This window comes from Melampsora larici-populina (assembly GCF_000204055.1).
Source record: "Melampsora larici-populina 98AG31 unplaced genomic scaffold MELLAscaffold_76, whole genome shotgun sequence".
Classification (NCBI taxonomy): Eukaryota; Fungi; Basidiomycota; class Pucciniomycetes; order Pucciniales; family Melampsoraceae; genus Melampsora; species Melampsora laricis-populina.
In genome coordinates this window covers 14,295-39,035 of record NW_006768840.1, presented here as the reverse complement: position 1 = coordinate 39,035, position 24,741 = coordinate 14,295, and the positions used below count along the sequence as shown (strand labels likewise).

Here is a 24,741-nt window from a genome sequence, read left to right as displayed (position 1 = left end):
TGTCCCAAACAGGCACAAAATTGATTGTGAAGATAAGTGGTTTCCATCGTAGCCCTAGTCTGCCAGAGGTTCTAAAAAGTATGTTGAACTTGCATGACTTGATATTGCATGGGATTGACATCAATGTTTCTTATCCATCACCACCAAAACCTCCCTGAACTCATCAAAGCAAAAACAAGACACAAAAAGCTATCACAGTATCTAGAAGTACAAAGCAAAAAATTTCAACACATGTACTATTTGCAAAACATTTTTTTTATTTCAATTTTTTCAAAGGGAATTTTTGCTGCTCAAACACTTCATCATGACAAAACAAAAGAGAGAGAGAGAAGAAGAAAAAAATCACAAAAGAAAAAAAAGGAAAGTAGTGGATCCTATTTTGACTACATCTGAAGGGAAAAAAAAAGAACAGACTAAAGATATTTCACAATACAAACAACACATATCTCAAGGGTTTTTCCCAACAGGCCAATCTGACAAACAAAAACGCACTCAAAAGTCTCATGCAACCTCCTAAACAAAGAAAAAAAGCGACTTTCAATATGTGAATCACTTCTAACTAACCCACCATGACAAGACCATCCAAAGTCCTAATGCAGCCACCGCTGCTTTGAGAAGCGGTCTTGATGTTTGCTCTAGCTGTGATTGACGTTGTTGGACTTTGACACCAAGTCCTTCAATTGCATTGTTAGCACGTTGCGTGGTAGAAGTGTTTGATGCTGTAGTACTAGCGGTAGTAGATTCCGGAGTAGTTGTAGCTTGGTTGTCTTTTTTCTCTGGACTGGAATCTGCTGGTTTAGGTTTTGGGTCTCCCATATTGGGTAAGTCCACAGCATGATCTGCATTGAGGTATTCAGGAAAAATTGCCCGGAATTTAGGTTGGGCACTATTTTTGAAAGAGAAAAGCGAGGGAGGTGATTTTGATGTTTGGCCAAGGATGAATCAGACAAGATTAAGAAGTGATCGATAAGGGGCCATGAGTTTCAAAGGGACTCAACATGTTATATGCATGTGATCGTTTAGCATAAATCCTTCGGTCAGCGTCACTTGAACGTACACTTCCAGTTGTCATCTCATCTCCAACCATAAATGACAGCAGTCCAGTGAGACTAGTATTGATTCATAGATCAGTACCCATGTCCATTGAAGCAGGTAGCGATCTAGCTTACATAGTAGCCACGCTCCATGCAGGGTTCCCTAGAAGATGATTCGGAATCAGTGACTGGATGTATCACAAAACGAGTTGACATTATGAACTCACAAGATCCAGGGTGATAATCACTCATACTTGTGCAAATCTTTCGGTCAGGCTGAAATCTACCTGAAGGAGTAAGCATCTTGATGCCTGGTGGTTTGAATGGATCTATTGATCACAAAACTGAATCGTTTCAGAACGCTTGATACAGAACGGAAGGTATGACAAGAGAAAAGCTAGTGGCTGACAATCCGCCGGAAATATGACTGTTCCCCAAACTAGTAATCGAGATTGATCAGAATAAGTCAGTTTTTTGAATTTGTAAGGACGGTCATGTGTTATCCTTGTAGGCGAAAATACAAATAGACCATACTCACATTCACCACCTTCGTAAGGAGTATCAGGTGGACCTCGAATGATGTAATGCCATTCGAGGATATCAGATTCCTTGGGTCTTGCAATGATAAAAGGTGGAGGCGCCTTATTAAGATCGGCATGTTCCTGTAGAATCGTTATCATGAGATGACTGTCAGACGAAAAGGTTCGCTGAAGATATGATTATGATTCAAATGGGGTTTTCACCCACCTTCATGAGTCGTTTGTGAGCCTGCTTAGAAGCCATTGTTCAAGACGATTTTCTTTTGAGAGAAGTTGATTGAGTTGAGTTTTTGATTGAGATGAATTGGTTGAGGATGATATATGTGAAGTTCTGAATGAAGTCAAAAGAAATGAGATGAGGAGGTAAACAGAGAAGAAGGTAAACTGAAAATCAAACAATTTAAGCTTAAAGGGCTATGGTTATCTCTAAAATTTAATTAGGGTACACTTTAAATCTCTTAAGCTGCGGTTGTGAACCAGATTTATTTGTCGACGTGGACAAAAAGCAAAAGAACTTTCTACAAAACTATAATTTCCAATTCAAATACTCTAGCTCTTATGTAGTATTAAGGACTTGTGGCGGTGAACTTCAACTTGAACTTCGCATGTCTTGCCACCACCCTTTCCAGTCATTCACTGCGTGGTGCTTGACTGGGAATATGATTTAACAGTTTAACAATCAATGAGGAGATGTTGTTGAACAAATATGTAAGATGGGAATGTGAAGGTTTTCGAGTTCTGACATCATCAGATGAGGTCTGCATCAGATAACCAATCAATGATATCCGCGGGTCAGCTCTGCTCTACTCTGCTGCATTGTACTTGCTCACTTTCAAGGCGGTACATCAAATAAAAAGATAAAAAAGGCCAAACTCAAAGAAACCTGCCCAAGGCTTCGTAACGGATGATTATCCTGCACGGAATGGGTGGGCGTTTTTGCCTGGAGAAGTTGCCTCACTATCATGTCTCCCATCCCTTTGCCAGATGGCACCCTCCTATCCTACACAATTGAATTCATTTCTGTCCTAATCATCCAAGCCAAAGGTGTATACACAATGCTAGAGGGGTTCAAGCAGGCCAACAATGCCGTAAGCATTTTTTCAGTTTGACCTACTTTAGAGATCCAGGAATTGCAAAAAATGTTATTTATCAGTTTTTCAACTTTCACAAATTGTGAGCAAAATCTGTCTGTAGGCAACATTTTATTTTTTTAGATTTGAACCCCCCATTGGAAATATTGTGTAATTATACGAAACCTCAAAAATCTTAGTCCCCTCGCTACACTCATATCTTCACCAACGACATGAAGAAAGTGGCCACATTGCCAACACAGCTCATCAAGATTGGCCAATTCAATACAACTCGTTTTTTGCTCTGACATCATAACATGTCTACAGTTTCAGCATAAAAAATGCTACTATGACTGGAGAAGAGATGGTAAGTCATCTTGAAAAGATCACACGAGTAACAATCGGTCCGAGCGTGAAGGTACGGCCTACAGGACTCTTATGCGGATACAGTGAAAGGATAAATGCAACCGATCTTTGAGAAATATATATCAAATAGTAAGCCTCTTACAAGACCTATTGGTAGAACCAGCTGGCCTAAAGAGAGACTATGGTAATAATAATGATTGATGAGTATGTGCTTCATATACTCGACAACAGGGAAATGTTCACTCACATTCTCTCAATGGAACATCTTCAGTAGCTCTCCCTCTTCTTTGAGTTTTTGCAAGTCCGAGTTACCTCCAATATGATTCTGATGAATGAAGATATTGGGTACAGTTCCTTGACCAGTCTTAGTCTTCAAATAAGCTTGAATTTCTGCTCCATCTTCGCATTGATCGAGTTCAACCACATGAATCTCCTTATTTAATTCTTCGAAAGTTTTCTTGGTCGCCTTGCAATACGGGCAATGGCTTTTGGCTAAGCGAAGTGTAGATTATGATAAATCAGCAAAAGGATGAAAAAACGAAAAGAAGTTGAGTCCCTTCGAGAGTGATGTACTCACTGAATGCTACGATCGCGCTATAGAGTCAGAACGAAAGGGATAGAAAAATACAATGTCAATTTTGTGGGAGGAGTGCCAAATCCCTTGAGGATCAAAGATTAAGAAAGAAAACATGGAGAAGAGGTTGCTCAAACTGATCATTAATTGCATCCTCAACTTTCTTCTTAATTTCTTCTGAAGTCATTCTTGCGATTCGGAAAGGGATGAGTAACTATTTATTTAGATGGAATATCCTGATGGGTCGCGGTGGTCTGAAGAGGTGAATTGGTTAAGCTCTGGGTTTAAATGGTGACGGTGTACCCCGGTCCCCAATGCACCCGCAATACTTTCAAATGTCATATATCGGATATCCATTCGGAAAGAACAGGAGAGAACCGCTTCGTGCTATCTCCGTGCGGATTACTTCGCACCGCCAGGCTGAGTAAGTCGATCCGAGTACACAAACTCGATGGCCCTATAGTTGATTACGATGATCGATGGATGAGATCCAGATCAGGGATTTATTTATGAGATGTTTCAGTTATTGAAAATGAGGATATCTTGAAACTCGCGAACAAATGATATGAAACTTTGTACTGCGAGTAGCTCCACAGCTAATCTTTCATCACAGCGAATCTTTCACCAAGCTGTGGAGCTCCTTTAGCGACTTCTTTTGTAGGGCCCAGCAGAAAGGAAATCAAAAGTAATTGTTTTCAATCTTCAATCTACTCATTTGAATCCCTCTATAGGCTTTCATGTTGCATGAAATGGTGTCACCTCCGGAAAAAACGCATTCTTGAAAAAAATGATAACCATTTTTGCGTACAACACCCTTGTTATCAGCACATTGGCTGTTGTGCTGTGATACAATATCATACGGGCTTCTTTCCTATGGCTCCTCCATTTTTCACTTAAAACGATAATCAATAGTGGGCAACTTTATTGAGGGTGGGGTTCTGTTTTGTTCCGTTGATATCAAGACATGAATAGTTGCAGTAAAAAATCATTTAGATCCTAAGATAACCAAAGAAGAGTTTGTGATACATCTTGAACAGAGCAAACGAGTAATGATTTGTTTACGTGCCAAGGTGTGGTCTACAGAACTCTTTATGTGAATACAATTACAAGATACAGTCAACTCTCCATAAAGGCATACCTTTTATGGGCATAATCCCTCTAAATGCATAGGTTTTTACGGAGTTTTTTCCCGCCAAAATGAGATTTGCCAGCCAAAACAAGATTTGTAAAGGCATATTCCTCTAAATGCATAAGAAAACTGCCCGCCAAACTGTATGCCATTAGAGAGAGTTGACTGTACATGCAAGTGATGTTACAAAAGAATAATCACATCGTCAGCCTCTATCAGATTCGGTGGCATCAGATGAGAAGTACAAAATGCTACCTTGATAAGCTACAAAACCAAACCCCATCGGTCCAGGCAGTTCGTCCGAAGAGAGACTGGCAAAAATGATGATGGATAAGGGCGTAGTTCATGTAGTGTGAGAGAGAGGAAGAGAACGATGTTCCTTCACTTACATTCTTTCAACGGAACAAGTTACGTAGCTCTCCCTTTTCTTTGAGTTGTTGCAAGTCCGAGTTACCTCCAATATGAGTCTTATGAATGAAGATATTGGGTACAGTGCCTTGACCAGTCTTAGTCTTCAGATAAGCTTGCTGCTCTGCACCATCTTCACATTGATCGAGCTCGACAACGTGGATTTCCTGGTTGAATTCTTTGAAAGTTTTCTTGGTCGAATTGCAATACGGACAATGGCTCTTGGCTAGTCGAGATATAAAAGAATTAATTCAAGGATAAAATACGAAATACCGCGATCGGCTTGAAGATTGATGAACTCACAGAATACTATGATCGCGCTATTGGATGAGAATAAGAGGTAGAAGGAAACAGACAGAAAAATATGGTCAACTTAATCAGAACAAAGAGCTGATCGGGCGTCGATTCAAGATACAGAAAGAAGAATAGTAGAGAAATGGTGCTCAAACTGATCACTGATCGCATCCTCAACTTTATTCTTGATTGCTTGCGAAGTCATTCTTGCGATTTGAGAAGGGATGGATTTATCTTGTACTTCAGATGGGATATTGGGTTGTTGTCGTTAAAAGGGATGGTTGACTTCTTTATCTAGTTATGTTCACATTGTACTACATATGGTTATCAAATTTCATCATGCATGTCGTCATATCCGACCCCGGAAGAAGTGTGATGTCATCTTTGTTCCTTGTTGTACAATTCTGCATGCGTCTGAGTTGACTCTACAGTGGCTTTCCGTTGCTCTTCCTGATCAAGTCCTCATTGAAACAAACAAGTGGGTGCTGATAGGTGCTGATCCATCACGACTCCTTTCAACAGATTCCCTTACGATACAGCGGTCCTCATCAAAGCTTAGATATCCTCGAGCTTCAAAGCTAAATCTCAACTCCGAGCAGAATGTTTACATGAAACGTGTTTATGTCTTGTTTGCAAATCTATGTAGGTTCAGAGTCTCTTTTGCCCATGGGTCAAGCTTTTTGGTGTCAAGAGGTAGCAAAAATCTAGCAGGAGAATCTAACTTAACACAAGTCCCGAACTCACAGGGGCTTTCTTACCTTTGCAAGCTTGGTGCACTGGAGAGGGACTTGTGACTTATCAGCTAGTTTTGGTGTGCAAGCAGGGACCCAAAAGACCCTGCTCTTCTACAGCCTTGCATCTTCTGTAGTTAACACAATACAGAGTTTCTGAGGAGAGCAAAATCTTCAGAACATCTAGATGAACAACTTTGGTCTTTGAACAAAGTTCATTGATCAATTATTAATCCTCTTGAAAAAGAAAAAAATTATGTCCTTTTTAATTTAAATTTTGTTTCCAAAAATACAGTCACCAAATTGCAAATCTCCAAATCTTTCTCTCTTTCTTGAGAAAACTTAGAGCAAGGTACAGTCGTTCTCAGAAATGTTGGAAAAATCCAACATTTCGAGCTGAGGTCGTGGTCCCGACGAGGCGACTTTTTGATGACATGTGTCACAGAAAAAGTCATGGCAGCTGTCGAGTGGAGATCAGTGTCCCTTTCACCAACCTCAACTCCCCTGTGTCCTCTCCATGGCATCCTTTCTCTGATCCTCAGCTCGTGTTACAATCCCTTAACCATGGGATCATAGGTTTTGACCATTTTTCTGAAAATATCAGTCCGTTAGCCTGGCCATTGGCAAGATAGTAGTGTGGTCATCAAGGTATGATGGAAAGTAATCAAATTTTCATCTTGAGATACCTGTCAAAATCAAAGTTTTTGTCAGTGTTTGTATCTGCATGTCACTGCTCAGCGCACGGGCCCTGAGCTCAGCTCAAGATTTTGCATTTTTCCAACATTTCTGAGAACAACTGTATGCAAAATCTGAATAGATAGATCTGGTGAGAATGGGCACAGGTAGCTCCAGTTTGAATGGGCAAGGGGGTTGATTGAGAGGAAGTCAAAAATAGTATTTTGTATCTGTGATTTTTTTCAACCCTCAATAACGTAGTCCATTCACATCATAAAGGTTAAATAAAGGTTAAGAGACATTCACATCATAAAGGTTAAATAAAGGTTAAGAGACTACACCACGGGTCAGTGCTGATATCAATTCAAGGTCATCTGGCCCGATGTCGATTTGATATCAATTCCATATCGATTTGATATACAAATTATTGATATCAATTTTATCTCAGTATCACCAGCCCTCACCAGCCCCAGCAGGTGTGAGGAAGGATTGCACAGCCGCCAGAACTCCGTTGGCTGGCTGTCAGCGGAGTCTAATCACAGGTCTTGATATTGAACCAATCTGAACTCAATATCAATCCAATATCAAAAATTTGTAGATTGAGTCAATATCAGGCCTGTCAAAGAGTTGACCCGTGGTGTATATATTCTTGGTGGGAAAACACAGGAGAAGTTTGGTACAGATTTATGATAACATATGACATCATTTCAATTTTGGTGGTATCACATATTTTGTTGGTAACTGACCCATAACATCTTGATAGCAGACACATGTTATTTTGAAAATATCTTGAAATTATCTTGAAAACATGGGGTGCACTTGGCTGCCAGTGACCAGTAGTTGGGGGCTGTGCTAGAGTTTTATCAGGAAGTTTTGGTTGACGTCCCTTTAATGGATCTTTGACATCTACTTAAACAAGTCTTCCCACCTGAATTACAAGCAGACCCTCAGGAGGAGTAGCAACACTGCCACTATACTATACTATACCAGTATAGCACTATGTATCACCTTAACTACAACTCCTTACAATAAAAAATCTCTTTTGGTCAAAGTTGAAACAAGCAGTCAGCAACAAGAAAAAGATAAAATATCGGTTTTGACAAGAATGCCTGGTTTTCCAACTCACATAACAATTTGAATGATGTAGACACAACTTTGCGAGTGTTATGGAGATTAAACAGCAAACATGATCTTGTTCAATTGTTTTCTATTGATTGTTCTTATTGTAAGATTCATTGGCACTAAGAATAAAGAAGAACCCAGCAAAGTTTCCCCCTTATCAGGATACCACAATAGATGAAATCAAATTTGATTTTTTCATTTTCTTCTTAGCTTGTCTATAGTTGGAATCCAACATGAAAAACAAGATGATATCTTGTTGATTTCAAGTATTTCAATAAAAAGTAAGACATTCCAGACTGGTTAGTACTACAAAAGAGATAGGATTGGCCATGTTTTTGACTGAGTTGTACATCAAAAGTGATGAGCTGAAGAACTTGAGAGATATTTAATGGGGGATGTGAGCAGATTGAGAGGCCTCAATCAGCAAAGGTCTCTCGATTGCTTTATTGATTGTTTGTTTTTGAGCTTTAATTTGATTTGAAGCTTGAACTGATTTCCTTTTTCAATCCTTTTGATTCCATCTTGAACTCAAGACTGAAATCAAAACTTGATTTGAATTCTATTTTGTATTTTGCTTTGATTTTGATTCAGACTAGATGTGTTTTTGATTCATTGTTGATTTGATTTGGATTTTGAATTTGATTCAGTTTTAATTTTGATTTGATGTTCATTTGTTTGTGATTTGCTTTGTGTGATGATTCAAATGATTGATTAAATGCTTGATGGATTGATCGATTGATATTCTTTTAGGATCTATGGGGTTTTGTTGCATGTGTATTGCAGACTGGATTGATGATCGATCCAAAAATAGGTGCTTTTCCCTCTTGACTATACTGTACTTGATACTGTAGTATAGTACTGAGTTTTCAGTACTATATTACAGTATCACAGTACTGTATAGTATAGTGGCAGTGTTGGGAGTAGTCACATTTCCTTTCTAATCAAGTTGAAGATGAGGAAATCAGAGAAGCCAATCAATCTTACTGATTCAAACTTAAAGAGAGTGACAAAACCATTTGGAATTTTCAAGCAAACCACTTTAGGTGTGTATGACTCAGAGTTTGATGCACAGCATCATGGGGAGATGGTACTTTACAAAACTATAATTCTGGAGTTATCAAACTATTTAGATTTGCAGCAAAGAAGAACATCAACAAGTTCATACCAATTTCCCCCATCTTAATCAAGCAATTTGTAGTATGGGTGTCAAGGAAAAATGTCAAATCAGCAAAAGAGGACAAATTGATAACATACACGACTTTAAAAGCTCAAGCAGCAGGACTCAAGGCCTGGCATCTTTTTCATGATGTGAAATATCCCTCTGTTGTTGACACCATGGTTAAGACACTACTTAGAGCCTCAAGGATGATAGAGGCCGAATTACAGCCGTTGTAACACAGCCCCCATCTACTAGGCTCTGGCAGGCCAGAGCCTACCACTGACTCCATGAAAGATTCACGAAAGATTCAGAAAGATTTCAAATTGACTTCAACATAATATCATATGGGGCCATTTGCCTGTCTGACCACCAAAATTCTGATGTCATCATATGATGTCATAAATCTGTACACACCTGCTCCTGTGTTTGCAGATCATGAATATATAGTCTATTAAACTTTATCATGTAAATTGACCGAGTTATTGAGGTTTGAAAAAAAATCACAGATAAAAAATACTATTTTTGTACTACATATAAGACTTGGATCTTGAATATCGTCAATCTTTGTCAATATACATATACATTAAATTTGATAATAATTTCCGCACTTTGTTTCTCCACATTTCTGTTTCCTACAGCCTTTGTCTATGGGTAGTATTTTTATATGTAATTGTGCATTATATACAGAAGTTGGATTTTCTGAAGTTCTTTGACCTCGAGGCAAATTGTGATAAAATGTAGGGCCCAAATTAGGCCCAAATAGACTGATATGCATGTAAATAATAATTTCCAAAAGTTTCTGCCATCAATTTATTCATATCCTTCCTAGAATCAACAAATCAGGGAAAGATTGGACTGCTCATGTAGAATTCACAATTACATATAGAAATATGCCTTTTAGACAAAGGCTGCAAAAATAAAAGATGTAGGAACATGTATTGTACAGTGGAATATAAAATTTATTTTATATGTATATTCATAAAGATTTAAGATATCCAAGATCCCAGTCTTATATATAGTACAAAAATAGTATTTTTTATCTGTGATTTTTTCAAACCTCAATAACTCAGTCAATTTACATGATAAAGTTTAATAGACTATATATTCTTGATCTGCAAATAAAGGAGCAGGTGTGTACAGATTTATGACATCATATGATGACATCAGAATTTTGGTGGTCGGACAGGCAAATGGCCCCATATGATATTATGTTGAAGTCAATTTAAAATCTTTCTGAATCTTTCATGAATCTCTCATGAAGCCATGGTAATCTCTGGCCTACCAGAGCCTAGTAGCTGGGGTCTGTGTAAGATCTATCGGCAGATTTTTGAAAAGTTTTGTTGTTGCCAGATTTAACTTCTGAACTAAACCTCAAAATCATGACACTCTCAGACTAACTCAATTGTTTTTGTGCTAGATTGGACCAATGGGCAGTAGAGTTATCAATCTCAGAAGGGTTTTTTCGAGTTTTTGACCTTTACGTTAAATCCGGTGACAACACAACGATTGCAAAATCTACCAATAGATCATACAATGGCTGTAGTAGAAGCAGATAAGAAACCTATGGTGGTGCTAGTTGCAGATCTAGTTGTTTGGCTGAAAGTCCTCCCTGATGAAGGAGAGCAAGGATTGGCCATGTTAACTGTAGCACTTTTTACCTTTTGGGGAACAGCCAGACTTGGCAAATTGATTTCTGACAACAATGAAAGAAGAGTTTCTAGATGGGGCGTGTGAGCCTACTAGCGTCTGTTGGGCTAGTAGAGTCAATAAAAAGGAGATAGAAGTTTAAACAAACTTCTACTAGACTCGTGGGGATTACAATCCACGAGTTGGAGTATGTGAAGACGCGGGCGTAGAAGCTTTACTTGTAATAAACAAGTAAAGACTCCAGTTAAATGACCTTTTAACAAAGGATTTCACGCCCAGGGATTTTGGGTAATTGTTCTTATTTGCAACAATTAAAATAGAGCCACTGACGCGCAGTTCTCAAGCCTAAAATGAGTCACTTCTTGTACAAAGAATGATCAATAAAGGAGGTGTTAAAGTCTATCTTAACACCAGGAACTTTAAACTCTGACTAATAGAGGTTCCCCGTAGATTTAGAGTTTCTTATATCAGATAAATCCCTGATCTGATATAAGCCTTACTCAAGGACTACTTCCTTATACGTAATTCCACCAAATGGATATTACAAAACTAACTGATTGTAGAGTCTAATCAGATAGAAACGAAGTTTTGATGCGCACACAATAAAGTCAACAAGACACAAGGTTGAAGATTCAAAGTTCGTAGAATCAGGCTTTTAAAGTTTGTAGATGTTAGACAAAGTTTAAAAGTTCTATGAAGATGAAATGAGCAATTTGTAAAGTTGTTGAATGTTAATGTGATGATTCAAAAGCTGGTGTGATCTTCAGGGTTTATATAGTCTGAACCTTGAGAATCTTTGGACTACAAGTGCGCACAAATTGTGGTTCTAAGGTTAGGTTAATTAAAGTAACACGGTTACTATTGGGTTATAAGTATATTTCACTTGTTACATATGTGTTACGTCTGTGAAATATATGTAGTTTTGGTTCACATCAAAGTTGTGTACGTACACACTCTTTGATGTGAGTTTTGCACATGTTACATATGCCAAATCATATGTAACTTGACTCTTGAAACTGAGCCTTGAGTTGTAATTGCTGTTTTTAAGGTTTTTAATATATTTGTCGCCCATTGGTACGCTGGTTTAGTACTCAGGGCTGACATTCCCCACCATCAGAAGAGGTCATACACCTTCTCAAGTTTTATGATCTCTTTTTGATGCTCTGTACGCTCTCAAAGTGACCTTACCATTAGGCACTTTATCCTCTGGTAACCATTCGTCTGCATCAGCACCTTGGTTTTTATATCTTACTAGATATAATTTAATATCTTTATTATTTTTATCCTTTACTCTCTTTTCCCTCAATATCTTGAGAAATTTCTTTTCAGTGTCTGGAGTAAAGGTTGGCAAGACTGTACTGACTTTTTGGTGAAATCTATTTTCATCCGGCAAGTTATACTTCTTTATGAGAGAGACTGGGAACACAGGGTGTTTTCTTTCCATCTCCCCCGTCAGTATAAGCTCTACTGCGTTTGGTCCTACTAGTTTTGATATGACAAAAGGTCCTACAAACAGATCTCTAAGTTTTTTGGATCCTTCCATATTGTTAAAGTTTGTTGTTGACAACAGCACTTGATCTCCAACTTTAAAATTAGGTTCTCTATGGGTCTTATCCCATCTGTCTTTATTGTATTCTTCTGATTCTCTGATACAATTGGCAGCAAACTCTCTTGCTTTGCTGATCATAGATGCAAAAGATAAAGATGTAGGATGAATTTCTACATCTCGGGTTTTAAATTTGTCCTTTGGCAGTCGTGGACAATACCCTCTTTCTACTTCGAAAGGTGATTTCTTTGTAGTACTATGCACACTACTGTTGTAAGCTATTTCTAGAGCAGGTAATAAGCTTACCCAATCATGGGTATAACCGTCTTTGTCTTTAAATTCAAGACCAAAAGCACAGTACCGCCTAACTAAATCCTCAAATGTACCTATATTTCTTTCACTTAAACCATCAGTTTGAGGATGATAGGCTGTAGAGAAGGCTAATTTAGTACCCATGAGTTTAAAAAGACTTTTCCAAAATTCTGACGTAAATTTGGGATCTCTATCACTGATTATTACCCTTGGTAAACCAACATCGGAGATCAATCTTTCCCAAAAAAGCAGTGCAATATCCATTGCCGACGATTCTTTATAGCACGGTAAGAATCTAGTTCGCCTGGAGAATCTATCTACTACTACAAGACAAGCATTATAGTTATCAATACCTGCTGGTGGTAAACCTGTTACAAAGTCCATATTGATAATCTGCCATGGATAAGTTGGTGCTTCAATTTGCTGAAGTAGTCCAAATCTTTTGCCCGTAGCTTTGTTTGCTTTTTGACATCTATCACAGCTAGCTACGTACTCCTCAGCATCAAGCTTCCATCTTATCCACCAAGCTGTGGTATGAATTCTCTCAAGAGTCCTATCTGCTGATAAGTGACCAGAAAGGAACTCATCATGACATACTTGTAGTATCTGCTCCTTATGAATTTTTGACACTAAAACTACAACTGATGTATGCTTTTCTCTGAAATATAACAAACCTGATTGCAATGAGATTTTACCTTCTGCGTAATAACCTCTCCACGGTGATTCTAAAGTGGTTGCAAGACTCAAATCTGCTTTGTCTTTTGACAAAAGTTTGACAAGCTTTAGCGTATTGGGATCTGACTTGTAACTTTCTTTGATTTCGGAAAAGAACTCGTCACTCAATTCTGAAAGGCTGATACCCGTCACTGGTATATCAATCTCTGCGTCCTCAGGATCCCAGGCTGGATTGCTGCTGTCATTCGGCAGTGCCATTCTACTTAGACCATCCGCATTGTTATGCATTTTACCCGGTCTGTGAGTTATGGTCATATAAGGTCTGTACTCCTGAATAGCTAACATCCATCTCAACATGTGTCTGTTGGGTGTTTTGATATTCATGAGTGACCTTACTCCGGTACAGTCCATAATGACTTCGAAGTACACACCATCCAAGTAATAGTGCAATTTTTCTAGAGCCCACACCAGAGCTAACGCTTCTAGCTGTGGTGAACCATACCTAGTTTCACTATCTTTTAATTGTCGAGATATGAAAACTATAGGTCCTTCTCTAGATTTGCCATCCACAATTTGGACTTGGTGTAATGCAGCACCTAAACCTTCAAATGAAGCATCTACGTATAGCTTGAAAGGTTTTGTGAAGTCTGGTTGTAACAGAACTGGTGCTTCTGTTATCATTTTTCTAATTTGATTCCAAGCTTCCAACCTTTGTTTTGTCATTTCAAAGGCAACACCATTGGATGTCAGCTTATAAAGACAATTTGCAATTTTCCCGTAGTCTGGTAGGAAATTTCTATAGTAACTTGCAAACCCAAGAAAACACTGCATCTCTTTGATGTTTTTGGGCGGAGGTTTATTCATAACTGCAGCAGTTTTATTCTGATCCACTGCTATCCATAATCCTCATACCAAGTGCCCCAAAGCTTTAACTTCATCAAAACCAAAATTTGACTTCTTCAATGAAATTGTCATTCCCATGGCTTTGACTCTTTTCAAGACAATCTCCAGTCCTTTGAGATGTTCGTTGAAATCATCATGAAAAATGATTATATCATCAATGAAGATTTTTAACCATCCTTCTCGCAATTCTTTGTTGAACTCAATGTCCATCATTCTTTGAAAGAAGGCAGGCGCATTTTTTATTCCAAACGGCATTCTCACGAACTCGAATATTCCCATATGACAGATTATTCTGAGATATCTTCTGCTTGCCAGTTCTACTATCATTTGGTGGAAACCTTTCAATGCGTCCATCAGTGTGATGAATTTTGCTTTTCCTAAATTAAGCAAGACATGTTCAGTTCTGGGTAAAGGATATCTATCAGGCTCTGTGTACGTGTTTAGAGCTCGAAAGTCTCCGCATAAGCGTGATTTGCCGTTGTGCCAGGCTATGATGATTGGTGTGGTCACATCAACTTCTTCAGAACTCCCTACTTTCCTCATTACACCTAGTCTAAGAAGTTTGTCTATGGGTTTTTCAATTTCTACCTGATTTCTAGGACTAGCCGGATAGGCAGCTTTCCTCAATATTGGAGGGTAGGGTTTTTCAATTGTAAGTTTGATGCTTACTTGATGCTTTTCAATAGTACCTAATTCTTTTTCACCCAATCCAAACTCATCTTTGTACTGGAGAATAAGGTTAACAAATGCATCCTTTTCCTCTTTTGAAAGTTTGGGACTAAACTTTGCTTCATTGATTTTAGGTGTCAAGTCATCTTTCTTCTTACACGAGATTTTCTCTACTTCAGGTTGTTCATTATCAAGTTCATTGATTTTCTCTTTCTTGACTTGTAAACCTGAAAGAATTGGTCTTTGAAGTGGTAAACCAAACTTCTTTTTCTTTACATCATTACCAAATGTGAAGAATTTGTCTTTGCTATGAAAGATATCAATTCCGTACATAGACAAGTGTTCATCCCCCAGTATGAAATACTTGGTGTGGGAATTTTCCATAACCACAAATTCGGCTTCTATTCGAATGCCACCTTGTTTATGCGGAAATAAAACTTCAAGTTTTATAATTCCTAGTGGAAACAAACTTCCACTACAACCGGAAAATTTCATGTTGTTATTGCAAGGCATTAACTTCAATTTCCAGTCTGGAATAAAGTTATTTAAGTAGTGGTTCCCCACCACAGAGCAAGATGCTCCACTGTCAAGTAACAATTCTGCGTCTTGACCATTTACAATGACTCGAGTCAAACTGTGAAATCCAATTGTATGTGCTTTGCCTGAGGCCGGTTTACACCTGATCAGTTTGGCGTCTGAGATTTGTTTATTACTTTCTTCCATAGGTGTAATAATTGGCATTTCTGCTTCAGCTTGGACTTGTGATATGTCAACTTCACCATCAAAGGTACTTTCTATTGCTGCAACATTCAGGTCAGCTGAGTGCCGTGACTCTGAATCAGCTATACTATCAGCGTATTCTACAAATTCCATTGGAGCGCCTGCTTCTTCGTCATCATAAGCTTGGTCTTCTTCATCTGCTTCAACCGCATTGATAGCTTTGCCCTTTCCTTTACACGTTCTCCAAACATGTTTAGGATCTGTGCTACCGCAGTTGTTGCAGGATCTACTGGCTTTTCTCTCAGACGTAGAAGGTTGAGCTTTGGTGCTACTCACTTGTTGTTCTCTTTCATGAGTTTTTGGCTGAAAATTTGACTTGTATGTCTGTGTGCGTCTAACAGGCGTCAAACTTTTTGCAATATCTTCAAAAGCTAAAATGAAATCTGTCCAGTTGCTATCTGGGCCAATTCTATTCTGAACTGGGATTTGGATTGTGCTGGGTAGCTGCCAAAGTACTTTTTCAGCTACTTCAGATGAGTTTGCATGTGGTCTGAATGATCTAAACCTCTGTTGCTGTCTTGTAGCCCATTTGACACAATCAGAATGGATCTCTGGCCTGAATTTATCCCTCATAAACAATCTTTCCATTGAAGATCTCCATTGAGAATTACCAAACCTGGTTTGAATAGCTTCTTTCCATTCTTCCCAGGTCTTATTATGCGCGCCATCTTCTTTCATGACGTCCATAACCCATTGACGGGCCACCCCAGTAAATACAATTGATAACTTTGATGTGATCAAGATATCTGGCATTTGTAGGCGCACTGGTACTGCGTCAACCCAATCAATGAACTCTTGGTGATTGTACTCACCTTCACCGCTGAACGTAGGCCAATCCTTGACGTTAGGGTATTCTTTCCTGAGTTCCTTTTTGATTGATGCTTGACGGAACAGTTCCGTGGTTGTTTCTAAATCTACCATTGAATTGTCCGGTTGCAACATAGTGCTTTGACCTACGTTTTGGGGAAAGAAGGGATTGTTTCCAAGGTTCGGGGTAGTTTCCGCTCTGAACCTTAGTCCGTTATCCTGCCTGTCAAGGTGAGGAGGTACACTTCTGACATTTTGAGTTGAACCTCCTTGCATCGGAGTTTGGCTAATACCTTCAAAATTTCTCACCATTGATCCAACTCTGTTCCTAGGTAAGGTACTGCTTTGTACTGGTTCCTGAACATGTTCTACGTCTCGCTGATTGTCATTTGTCAGCTTCCGCAACATGTTTTCAATCCTATCTAATTTACTATTAGTAGAATTTTCAAACTGTGTTTGATTTTCTTTAATTTCTTCTACACTCTTAGTGAGAAAATCTTGAAAATTGCTCCGTTGAATTTTTTCATTTTCAACGGCAAGGTTTTGGTCTTGGAGGAATTTATTGATTTCATCACTTGAACTAGTATCCTGATAAAGTTTGTTCTCAAGTTTTTGGATCAATTTTTCATGAAGATTTTCAATAAGTGTGGTCATAACTAGATCATTCTGGACCACACTTGGTTTCTCACTCTCACGGTTCTCACAAAACTCGTTCAAAGAAGCTTTAAAATCTAAAAGATTTTCATTGATATCACTCAAAGACAAAGTAGATGTAAAATTTTTCTCTAAAAATTGATTCAATGATTCTAAAGGAAATTGATTTAAAAAGGAAACAATTTTTTTATCTAGACTGGAAAGATCTTTATTATCTTGCCTGGTAATTCTATAAAGCTCTTTGTATTGAGCATCAACAACTTCTAAAATATGAACTTCTTTTTTTAAAATTTCTGAAAATTTTGAATATGAGTCTGAGTGAAAATCTTTGAGATTTTTATCTAAAATCTCTAAGTTACCATTAAAAACTTTTAAAAATTCCCTAAATGATTGATTGAAGTCTTGTGAAGCATTCATCTGTTGTTCAAAATGACCAAGGTAATTTGTCAGTTCAGTCATCATAGGCAGGATGAATTCACTCTGAGTAATTTCAGAAAACTTACGCAGAATCACTCGTTCTTGAGTACTCAAAAGGGCTAGTTCTTTTTCCCCCGGCCTCCTTGTCCTCTGAAGTTTTTCGAGGAACGGCCCCAATGAAAGTGATGAGGGGTCGGCTGTAGGCCCTTGCCCACTTCCACTTGGGCCCAAAAATAAGCTTGAAAGTCGTTCCGGCTTGTGTTCGACCGACTGTGATTGTAGTAATGGGCCGAATGCCCTTGGTGTGAGTTCGGATGCGAGGTCGACTGCTGGTTCGTGGCCGTCGTTGGCTGCTGAGCTTCCGGTTCGTCTGCTCTCAGACCGAAGATTTTGATCGACTGTTCGCAGGGATTCCATCTTGTGGTCCCGTTGATGAACCAGCCTCTCATCTGCTCCTTGAAATCCTCCTCGCTCACCTCGTGATCCTTCTCCAAGGCTTTCCTGGCTTTCCTGCCCTCGAGGACCGATTGCTTCAGAAGCATCTTGCGCTTGCTCACGTCGCTGAGGATTGTTCGGCCTCGTTCCCATTTCAAGTACTGGGCTCGAAGATCCTGCCACAGGTAGTTGTACTCGGCCAACTCCTGTAGTTGAAGTTGTGTCAGCTAGGTCTTTTGTCAAAGGTTGGTTGGTAACTGGAAGCTTACCTCTGCTTTCGTTTGACCTTTGCTTACCGCTGGCTGTTGATCCGGTCCTGGACCCAACTCTCAATCTTGCTCCATCGGTCCCGGGCCGGCTGCTGCTGGTGGGTTGGAGGTTGCCATATCGCTCTGGTTCCTTTCGACTGCGAGGATGCGGTGGTGGATTCCAATCAGCCATCAGAAAGAAATTACGATAACAGCAAAAAAGAATAAACTTCTCAGTTTATAACAAGTAAAGTAGAAAAGCAAATGAGTCTATTGCTTACTTTGAGTTTCGTTTGTAGTCGATGCTAAGGAGAAAAAGAGAGTAACAGTACAACTCTGTTAGATTCTTACTCTTCTTAATGAAAATGATAGAGAACACAACGTGTTGACTTACTTTCGAATCTTTGAGTAGTGAATCGAAATTCAGTTGGAGGTATCTTCTTGATCGGACTTCTTTCTAAAATAAAGTCCAAGACGCTTTCGGTAGGGCTGCGAGGTCGTTCAAAGTCCCAAGGGTCCGCTGTTTGGAACCGTTGAGGCTGAGGAGTCGCAGCTGATGACTCGGTTTGGTGAGACGGGGTTGTAGCAACCGAGCTACTAGTGAAATTGAAGTCGGTAGCGAATGAAAGCTCCCGTTGACCTCGGTTCAAATCGTCTTCCAGATGAGCTTGAGTTAGCTGAGGTAGTTCATGATTTAGGTCGGCTAAATTCACTACTAGCAAACGAAGATCGATATAAAAAAATCAAAATTAGAGAGAAATGAAAAAGAAATCAACTCGATTGCTTGATCTTTGATATGTAACTCTGAATTGATTGATAAAGAAGATTTACAATCTTACTTACTCGATGTATCGTATTTTAATTTTGGTCCAATCTCTATCCAATTGAAAGTGGGGTTATCAAAATCTATTTTGAATGTGAAGAATGACCAATGAAGATAATGAGAAAAGACCAAAACAAAATTGCTGTCAATTTTATTATCTATAACTCTATGATTCAAAAATTAGATGAAAAAAGAACCGCTAACTGGGACGATCTATAGTAAAAGAACCGTTAAAGCGATGTTCCAATCGATGGTAAAGGTAATAGTTCCTATTCGATTTTAAATGGATGATAAGGTTTCGGAACCGAGGTTCGACTGATGAATCCTACTCGTATGATTCAATTGAAACAAATAAACAAAAAAGCAATAATATTAAAAGATAACAACTATCAGTTATCTTTCTGAATTTTATTATCTCAACTTGGAAACAAAAAAAAGTGATGACTCACTAGATAGAAATCTTTCAATATCTTATGTTTATGCTGAGTACCCGGATGAATGAATGAATCGTTTTTAAAAGGCGAAGATCAATTATTGAGCAGTTTTTGAACTCTTCAAATTAGATCAATGACAATGATCGATTACGGGTGCAGATAGTTGCACGGAAAACAAGATAAGGATGTAATAGTAACGATCAGTTATCGTTTTATTTATGACAACAAAGAAAAAGAAAAAAACAACTAACTCGATAGTGTTTTCTTTTATATCTTTCTCGAATTCAAACAATCTTCGATCCAATCACAAGTAAAATGAAAAGATTAAGGAATGATAATCTAATCGGTTTTGATTGACTTTATCGATTGAATATGTGAGTATTTTGATTATTTCAATCTAAGTATGTTTGTACTGGTTGTTCTTGTTTCTTCTTTGCAGGTTACTTCGCTTCGGTTGCTGTTCCGGTGGCTTAATCGAACGATCACTGGGGGTGGTTGGATTCGAAATGCTGAGCTGATTGCGAAATTCAGCAACGTGACGGTGGTGGCTTTCGGACCACGCGCGGGGCTTCTGTACAATTACTACTTGTGGTAATTGTACACGAGTCACCTGATGATATGTGTATGTAATTTATGTGAGCCACGTGTTTGGCTAATTACACAATACAAATCAATGAATTACAGATATAAGTCAACAATGAATTATATGTAATTAACTTGTAGATGGATCAACTATTGATCCTATTTCTCAAAATATTAAAAAAATTAAAAAAATGCGAAATTTGGGGGGGGAAAAGAATTTCTTTCTTTCCTCCAAGCTATTATCCTAAATTCAAAAAATGCTGAGCTTTGCTCAGTTTTTGAATTTAAAGGTGGATAAATAAAATCAAATAATGAAATGAAATATATGTTTTTGTTATTTTTTACTTTTCTAAATGAGACTGAGCTATAACAAGCTCAAAAAAAAAGAAAAAGGTTCTGAAAACCCGGATGAGGCCCCCAAATGTGAGCCTACTAGCGTCTGTTGGGCTAGTAGAGTCAATAAAAAGGAGATAGAAGTTTAAACAAACTTCTACTAGACTCGTGGGGATTACAATCCACGAGTTGGAGTATGTGAAGACGCGGGCGTAGAAGCTTTACTTGTAATAAACAAGTAAAGACTCCAGTTAAATGACCTTTTAACAAAGGATTTCACGCCCAGGGATTTTGGGTAATTGTTCTTATTTGCAACAATTAAAATAGAGCCACTGACGCGCAGTTCTCAAGCCTAAATTGAGTCACTTCTTGTACAAAGAATGATCAATAAAGGAGGTGTTAAAGTCTATCTTAACACCAGGAACTTTAAACTCTGACTAATAGAGGTTCCCCGTAGATTTAGAGTTTCTTATATCAGATAAATCCCTGATCTGATATAAGCCTTACTCAAGGACTACTTCCTTATACGTAATTCCACCAAATGGATATTACAAAACTAACTGATTGTAGAGTCTAATCAGATAGAAACGAAGTTTTGATGCGCACACAATAAAGTCAACAAGACACAAGGTTGAAGATTCAAAGTTCGTAGAATCAGGCTTTTAAAGTTTGTAGATGTTAGACAAAGTTTAAAAGTTCTATGAAGATGAAATGAGCAATTTGTAAAGTTGTTGAATGTTAATGTGATGATTCAAAAGCTGGTGTGATCTTCAGGGTTTATATAGTCTGAACCTTGAGAATCTTTGGACTACAAGTGCGCACAAATTGTGGTTCTAAGGTTAGGTTAATTAAAGTAACACGGTTACTATTGGGTTATAAGTATATTTCACTTGTTACATATGTGTTACGTCTGTGAAATATATGTAGTTTTGGTTCACATCAAAGTTGTGTACGTACACACTCTTTGATGTGAGTTTTGCACATGTTACATATGCCAAATCATATGTAACTTGACTCTTGAAACTGAGCCTTGAGTTGTAATTGCTGTTTTTAAGGTTTTTAATATATTTGTCGCCCATTGGTACACTGGTTTAGTACTCAGGGCTGACAGGACGGCTTGACCTGGGCAGAAGATAGATTGTTTGTGAAAATCATGCTTCATAATGTAAAAATGGCTGGTCCAGGGGATATTCAATCAACTAGTGGATAGGTGTGCCCGCCCGCTGACACAAAGTCACAGATGTTCAAGGTCAAACCCATGCCTAAAATTTGACTTCAACCCCCGATAAATCATAAGGGGAAATCAATTGGAACCCAATCAAAGAGGTTTGTTGCAACATGCATCTTGCTGATATGTTGCCTAACTTCAAGAAAATTGTCAAGGCTGAGGCAGTAAAAGTTCAAGAATTTTCCCACACCTTCTTCACTTTCACTTGGGGCATACCCCACAATGGGATTTGGCAAGTGTAAGTACATACATATACTTGGCTTCTGGATTTGTGATTCATATAGATCAGTACCCTTTTCTAGTATTGGCCAATTCTACAGACAACTTTATAGGTTAATGCAATACCACTGGTCATTCAAACAGCTCTTTATCAACCAAGACAGGTGTTTTGCTTTGTCAAGGAGCAGGTTCATACCTATCCTTCTTAGCTTCATGTATATCTGGACTTATAGTGATTGGTAGATAAGGTTGGCCAAAGGCTTTATGTCTGGCTGCTGACCACTCTCTGCTCTTTTAGTTGTTGTGCCTATGTAGAGCTCATACTGGTTTGTTTACGTAATCGTGTTGCTTTTCTGACAGTTTCATTTTCTAAATTGTCCTGTTGAATTATGAATCAGTATTGATTTGAGAAGGAAAGAGAAGCGGGTTCAAAAAGACCCCATTTGATGAAGTTTTTCAATTGATGAAGTTTGGTTTTAATACTTGACTGTGTTTCAAGGTGATCAATCAGGCTCAATCCAAGTCCAAGATGGTGTTTTTGAAAAATATTGAACCAATAAGTTGATCAAGACATCCGTTCAAGGGTTTTCATAAATGTATCTTGACCGGGATGCAAGCATTGTGGATTTTGCAAAAAAGATAACAATATTTGATATAAAAGTTCTTCAATCAATTAATCCTTTCTTGTGACAATATAATGAGAGAGGTTTTAAAAAAAACTGCTTAAATTGGACAATTCCTTAGGCCTTGATGAATCTTTTGATGATTTGAATTGAGGTTGACAAAGTAAAGAGGTAAGTTGAATCATATTGCTGAAATCATATCCATTGTTGATATCATTATTCTGTAAATTCAATTTGATTGATCTTTCAATGAGTCGTTTTTGGTGATATCAGAGGTTAGTCAGCATCCAATTTAACAATTTGAAATGCTCAAGCAGGCTCAAACCTAAGCTGAAAGTAAGTAAATGAAGTTAATTAGAGAAGTTTAACTCAAAGCTTGATATGAGCTTTCATCAAGGGGGACCTTCACATGTTTGTATTGTGAAAATGAGAGATAGAGATTTTGTCTCAAAACACATAAGGGGTTTCATCCCTTGAATAAAATTCTTGCTTTGAAGGGCAAACTGCTTGCTATACCCAACATGAAGAAGGGGATGAGCAGTCCCAGATCAAGGTCCCGTCTGGTAAGTGAAAACCCTCTGTAACATTATTACACATGTCTTGACATCCTCTTTGGTTTGTGTTTGATTAGTTCCCTCAAACGGCAGCATTTTGCGGACTTCATGAGGCAGAGCGCCAGGTAATTCCTCACGGGATCAGCAAAGGGTGGCCAACCACCATCAACTTCCAAGGTCTTGCAAGGTTAGACCCAAATTGGAACTTGTCTAGTCTCTAACGCCACTTGCTGACCTTCTTTAATTGTGTTGTACCACAGCTGCATAGACTCACATGTCACATATCTTTCAAAGAACATCAAACGTGAAGCAAAGTCTCCTTATTTGGACCTAGCTGAACAAAAATGGAACAACCGTGATACAGGTCTACAAATTGAAGGTTTTTAAATCAAAATGCCAGGATGGTGAGCCTATATGAAACCTTCTATGTTCCGACCAATCTACATGGACACTAATGTTTGGCTGACTTCAGTTATGGATACCACGTCTTGCAAATAATCATAACAAAACTGGAGCTCATGTTCTTATTCTTATCTGATGGATCAGATAAGAATATCAAACTCAATGCAAAAAACTCAGCACCACTTGGCCCCGACTTGATCATTCGAAGTGTTCTGCTGCCTGAGATCAGCCTGTCTTTTACAGCTGAAGATCTTGGAATCCCTTGAACCAATCGTAAAATCAAAGCCACTCTTGAAGCAAGTCAACAATTTGGTGCTGCAGTGTTCCCACTCGAGTACAAGGACAAGAACACATTGATACCCAAAGAAATTGAGAACTCAGACACTCTTCAACCAAATACTGTCAGCAAAAGCGGCCTGGTAAACCCAGAAGACCAGTTGATTTTGAAACAACTCCCAGTTGCCATAGTCTGTGCATAGTGAAGTGATTTTGACCTTGGTCCCATACATCAAGTCAATCCACCACCCTCCTGCTTTTGGAAATTGTGGGGTTTACGCCATAGCGGCTTCGATGAACATGTACACCACAGACGCTTACCTTGTCATTCGCCGAGCCATGATGACCAAGCTCTCTTACCATCCGCAGGATCACACAAAATTGATATTCACGCCTTCTCAGCGCCCCCAAACGAAGACGAGAAAACAGCAATCTGACGCGGAGGAGTTGGTACAAGAGCTTATGGGTCAGCTTCACCACGAGGGTACATCTTGCACTCAAGAGTACTGGTTGAGTTTGCCCTCATTGGGCTTTGTGATAGCAAGCACATTCAACCGCCCCTTTCTTCTTTTCAATCCTAAAAGGAGAAATTGTTATACATTCTTCCCTTATTGAACACCACCTAACAAAGAAGTCCCAATAGCAATACCGGAACCGCTCCGCATTAACTAGCACATGTGGAGCGGTTTTGTGGTGATTTTTGGGTGCGCCACGCACTCCGCCTTTCATAGCGGAGCCAGCGCACCGCACTCCAGGGCTGGGGTTTTTCATAGCGGAGCAATCACTGCGCACCCCGGCCCTGGGGGTCTGGATCCGCTATATAGCGGAGCTTTTTGGCCGGGTACAGGGTTTCCCAAGGCTTTCCAGTGGGTGGAGGGTATTGATTCAATTCCCTCCACTTCAACCACTGATCTCAGGCCTCTGCGCCACACTACAGAGGATCAAACATGGACGACCTCAGTATTAGGCCTGTTCAGCTGATGGAAACCTGGACCTCAACGTACTTCCTTTCAAATTTGACAATGGCCAGCCTGTGGTTCATCCTAGCTCAAGTTCTTATAAGGTGCGTTACT

The 24,741-nt window shown here is 38.8% G+C and overlaps 5 protein-coding genes across 5 annotated transcripts; 1 reads left to right on the top strand and 4 right to left on the bottom strand.

Moving 5' to 3' along the window:
- Window positions 1-234: 234 nt before the first annotated feature.
- Window positions 235-843, top strand: MELLADRAFT_73463 (uncharacterized protein; the record flags this gene model as incomplete). Its single annotated transcript, XM_007417625.1, has 1 exon — window positions 235-843. The coding sequence occupies one exon, from the start codon at window positions 305-307 to the stop codon at window positions 515-517; it is 213 nt and encodes a 70-aa protein (XP_007417687.1).
- A 109-nt stretch (window positions 844-952) lies between these two features.
- MELLADRAFT_40482 (uncharacterized protein) lies at window positions 953-1,817 on the bottom strand (the record flags this gene model as incomplete). The annotated part of the gene is made up of 6 exons (XM_007417611.1): window positions 953-1,109; window positions 1,170-1,197; window positions 1,262-1,363; window positions 1,444-1,473; window positions 1,573-1,696; window positions 1,782-1,817. 6 exons carry the CDS (start codon window positions 1,815-1,817, stop codon window positions 953-955), a joined length of 477 nt encoding a protein of 158 aa, XP_007417673.1.
- Window positions 1,818-3,262: 1,445 nt separating this feature from the next.
- Window positions 3,263-3,770, bottom strand: MELLADRAFT_94932 (uncharacterized protein; the record flags this gene model as incomplete). The annotated part of the gene is made up of 3 exons (XM_007417633.1): window positions 3,263-3,501; window positions 3,587-3,603; window positions 3,721-3,770. 3 exons carry the CDS (start codon window positions 3,768-3,770, stop codon window positions 3,263-3,265), a joined length of 306 nt encoding a protein of 101 aa, XP_007417695.1.
- Window positions 3,771-4,613: 843 nt separating this feature from the next.
- MELLADRAFT_75972 (uncharacterized protein) lies at window positions 4,614-5,725 on the bottom strand (the record flags this gene model as incomplete). The annotated part of the gene is made up of 5 exons (XM_007417628.1): window positions 4,614-4,877; window positions 4,968-5,023; window positions 5,102-5,346; window positions 5,424-5,440; window positions 5,570-5,725. 3 exons carry the CDS (start codon window positions 5,617-5,619, stop codon window positions 5,108-5,110), a joined length of 306 nt encoding a protein of 101 aa, XP_007417690.1.
- Window positions 5,726-16,547: 10,822 nt separating this feature from the next.
- Window positions 16,548-17,511, bottom strand: MELLADRAFT_68866 (uncharacterized protein; the record flags this gene model as incomplete). Its single annotated transcript, XM_007417619.1, has 2 exons — window positions 16,548-16,586; window positions 16,750-17,511. 2 exons carry the CDS (start codon window positions 17,509-17,511, stop codon window positions 16,548-16,550), a joined length of 801 nt encoding a protein of 266 aa, XP_007417681.1.
- Between the last annotated feature and the right edge of the window lie 7,230 nt (window positions 17,512-24,741).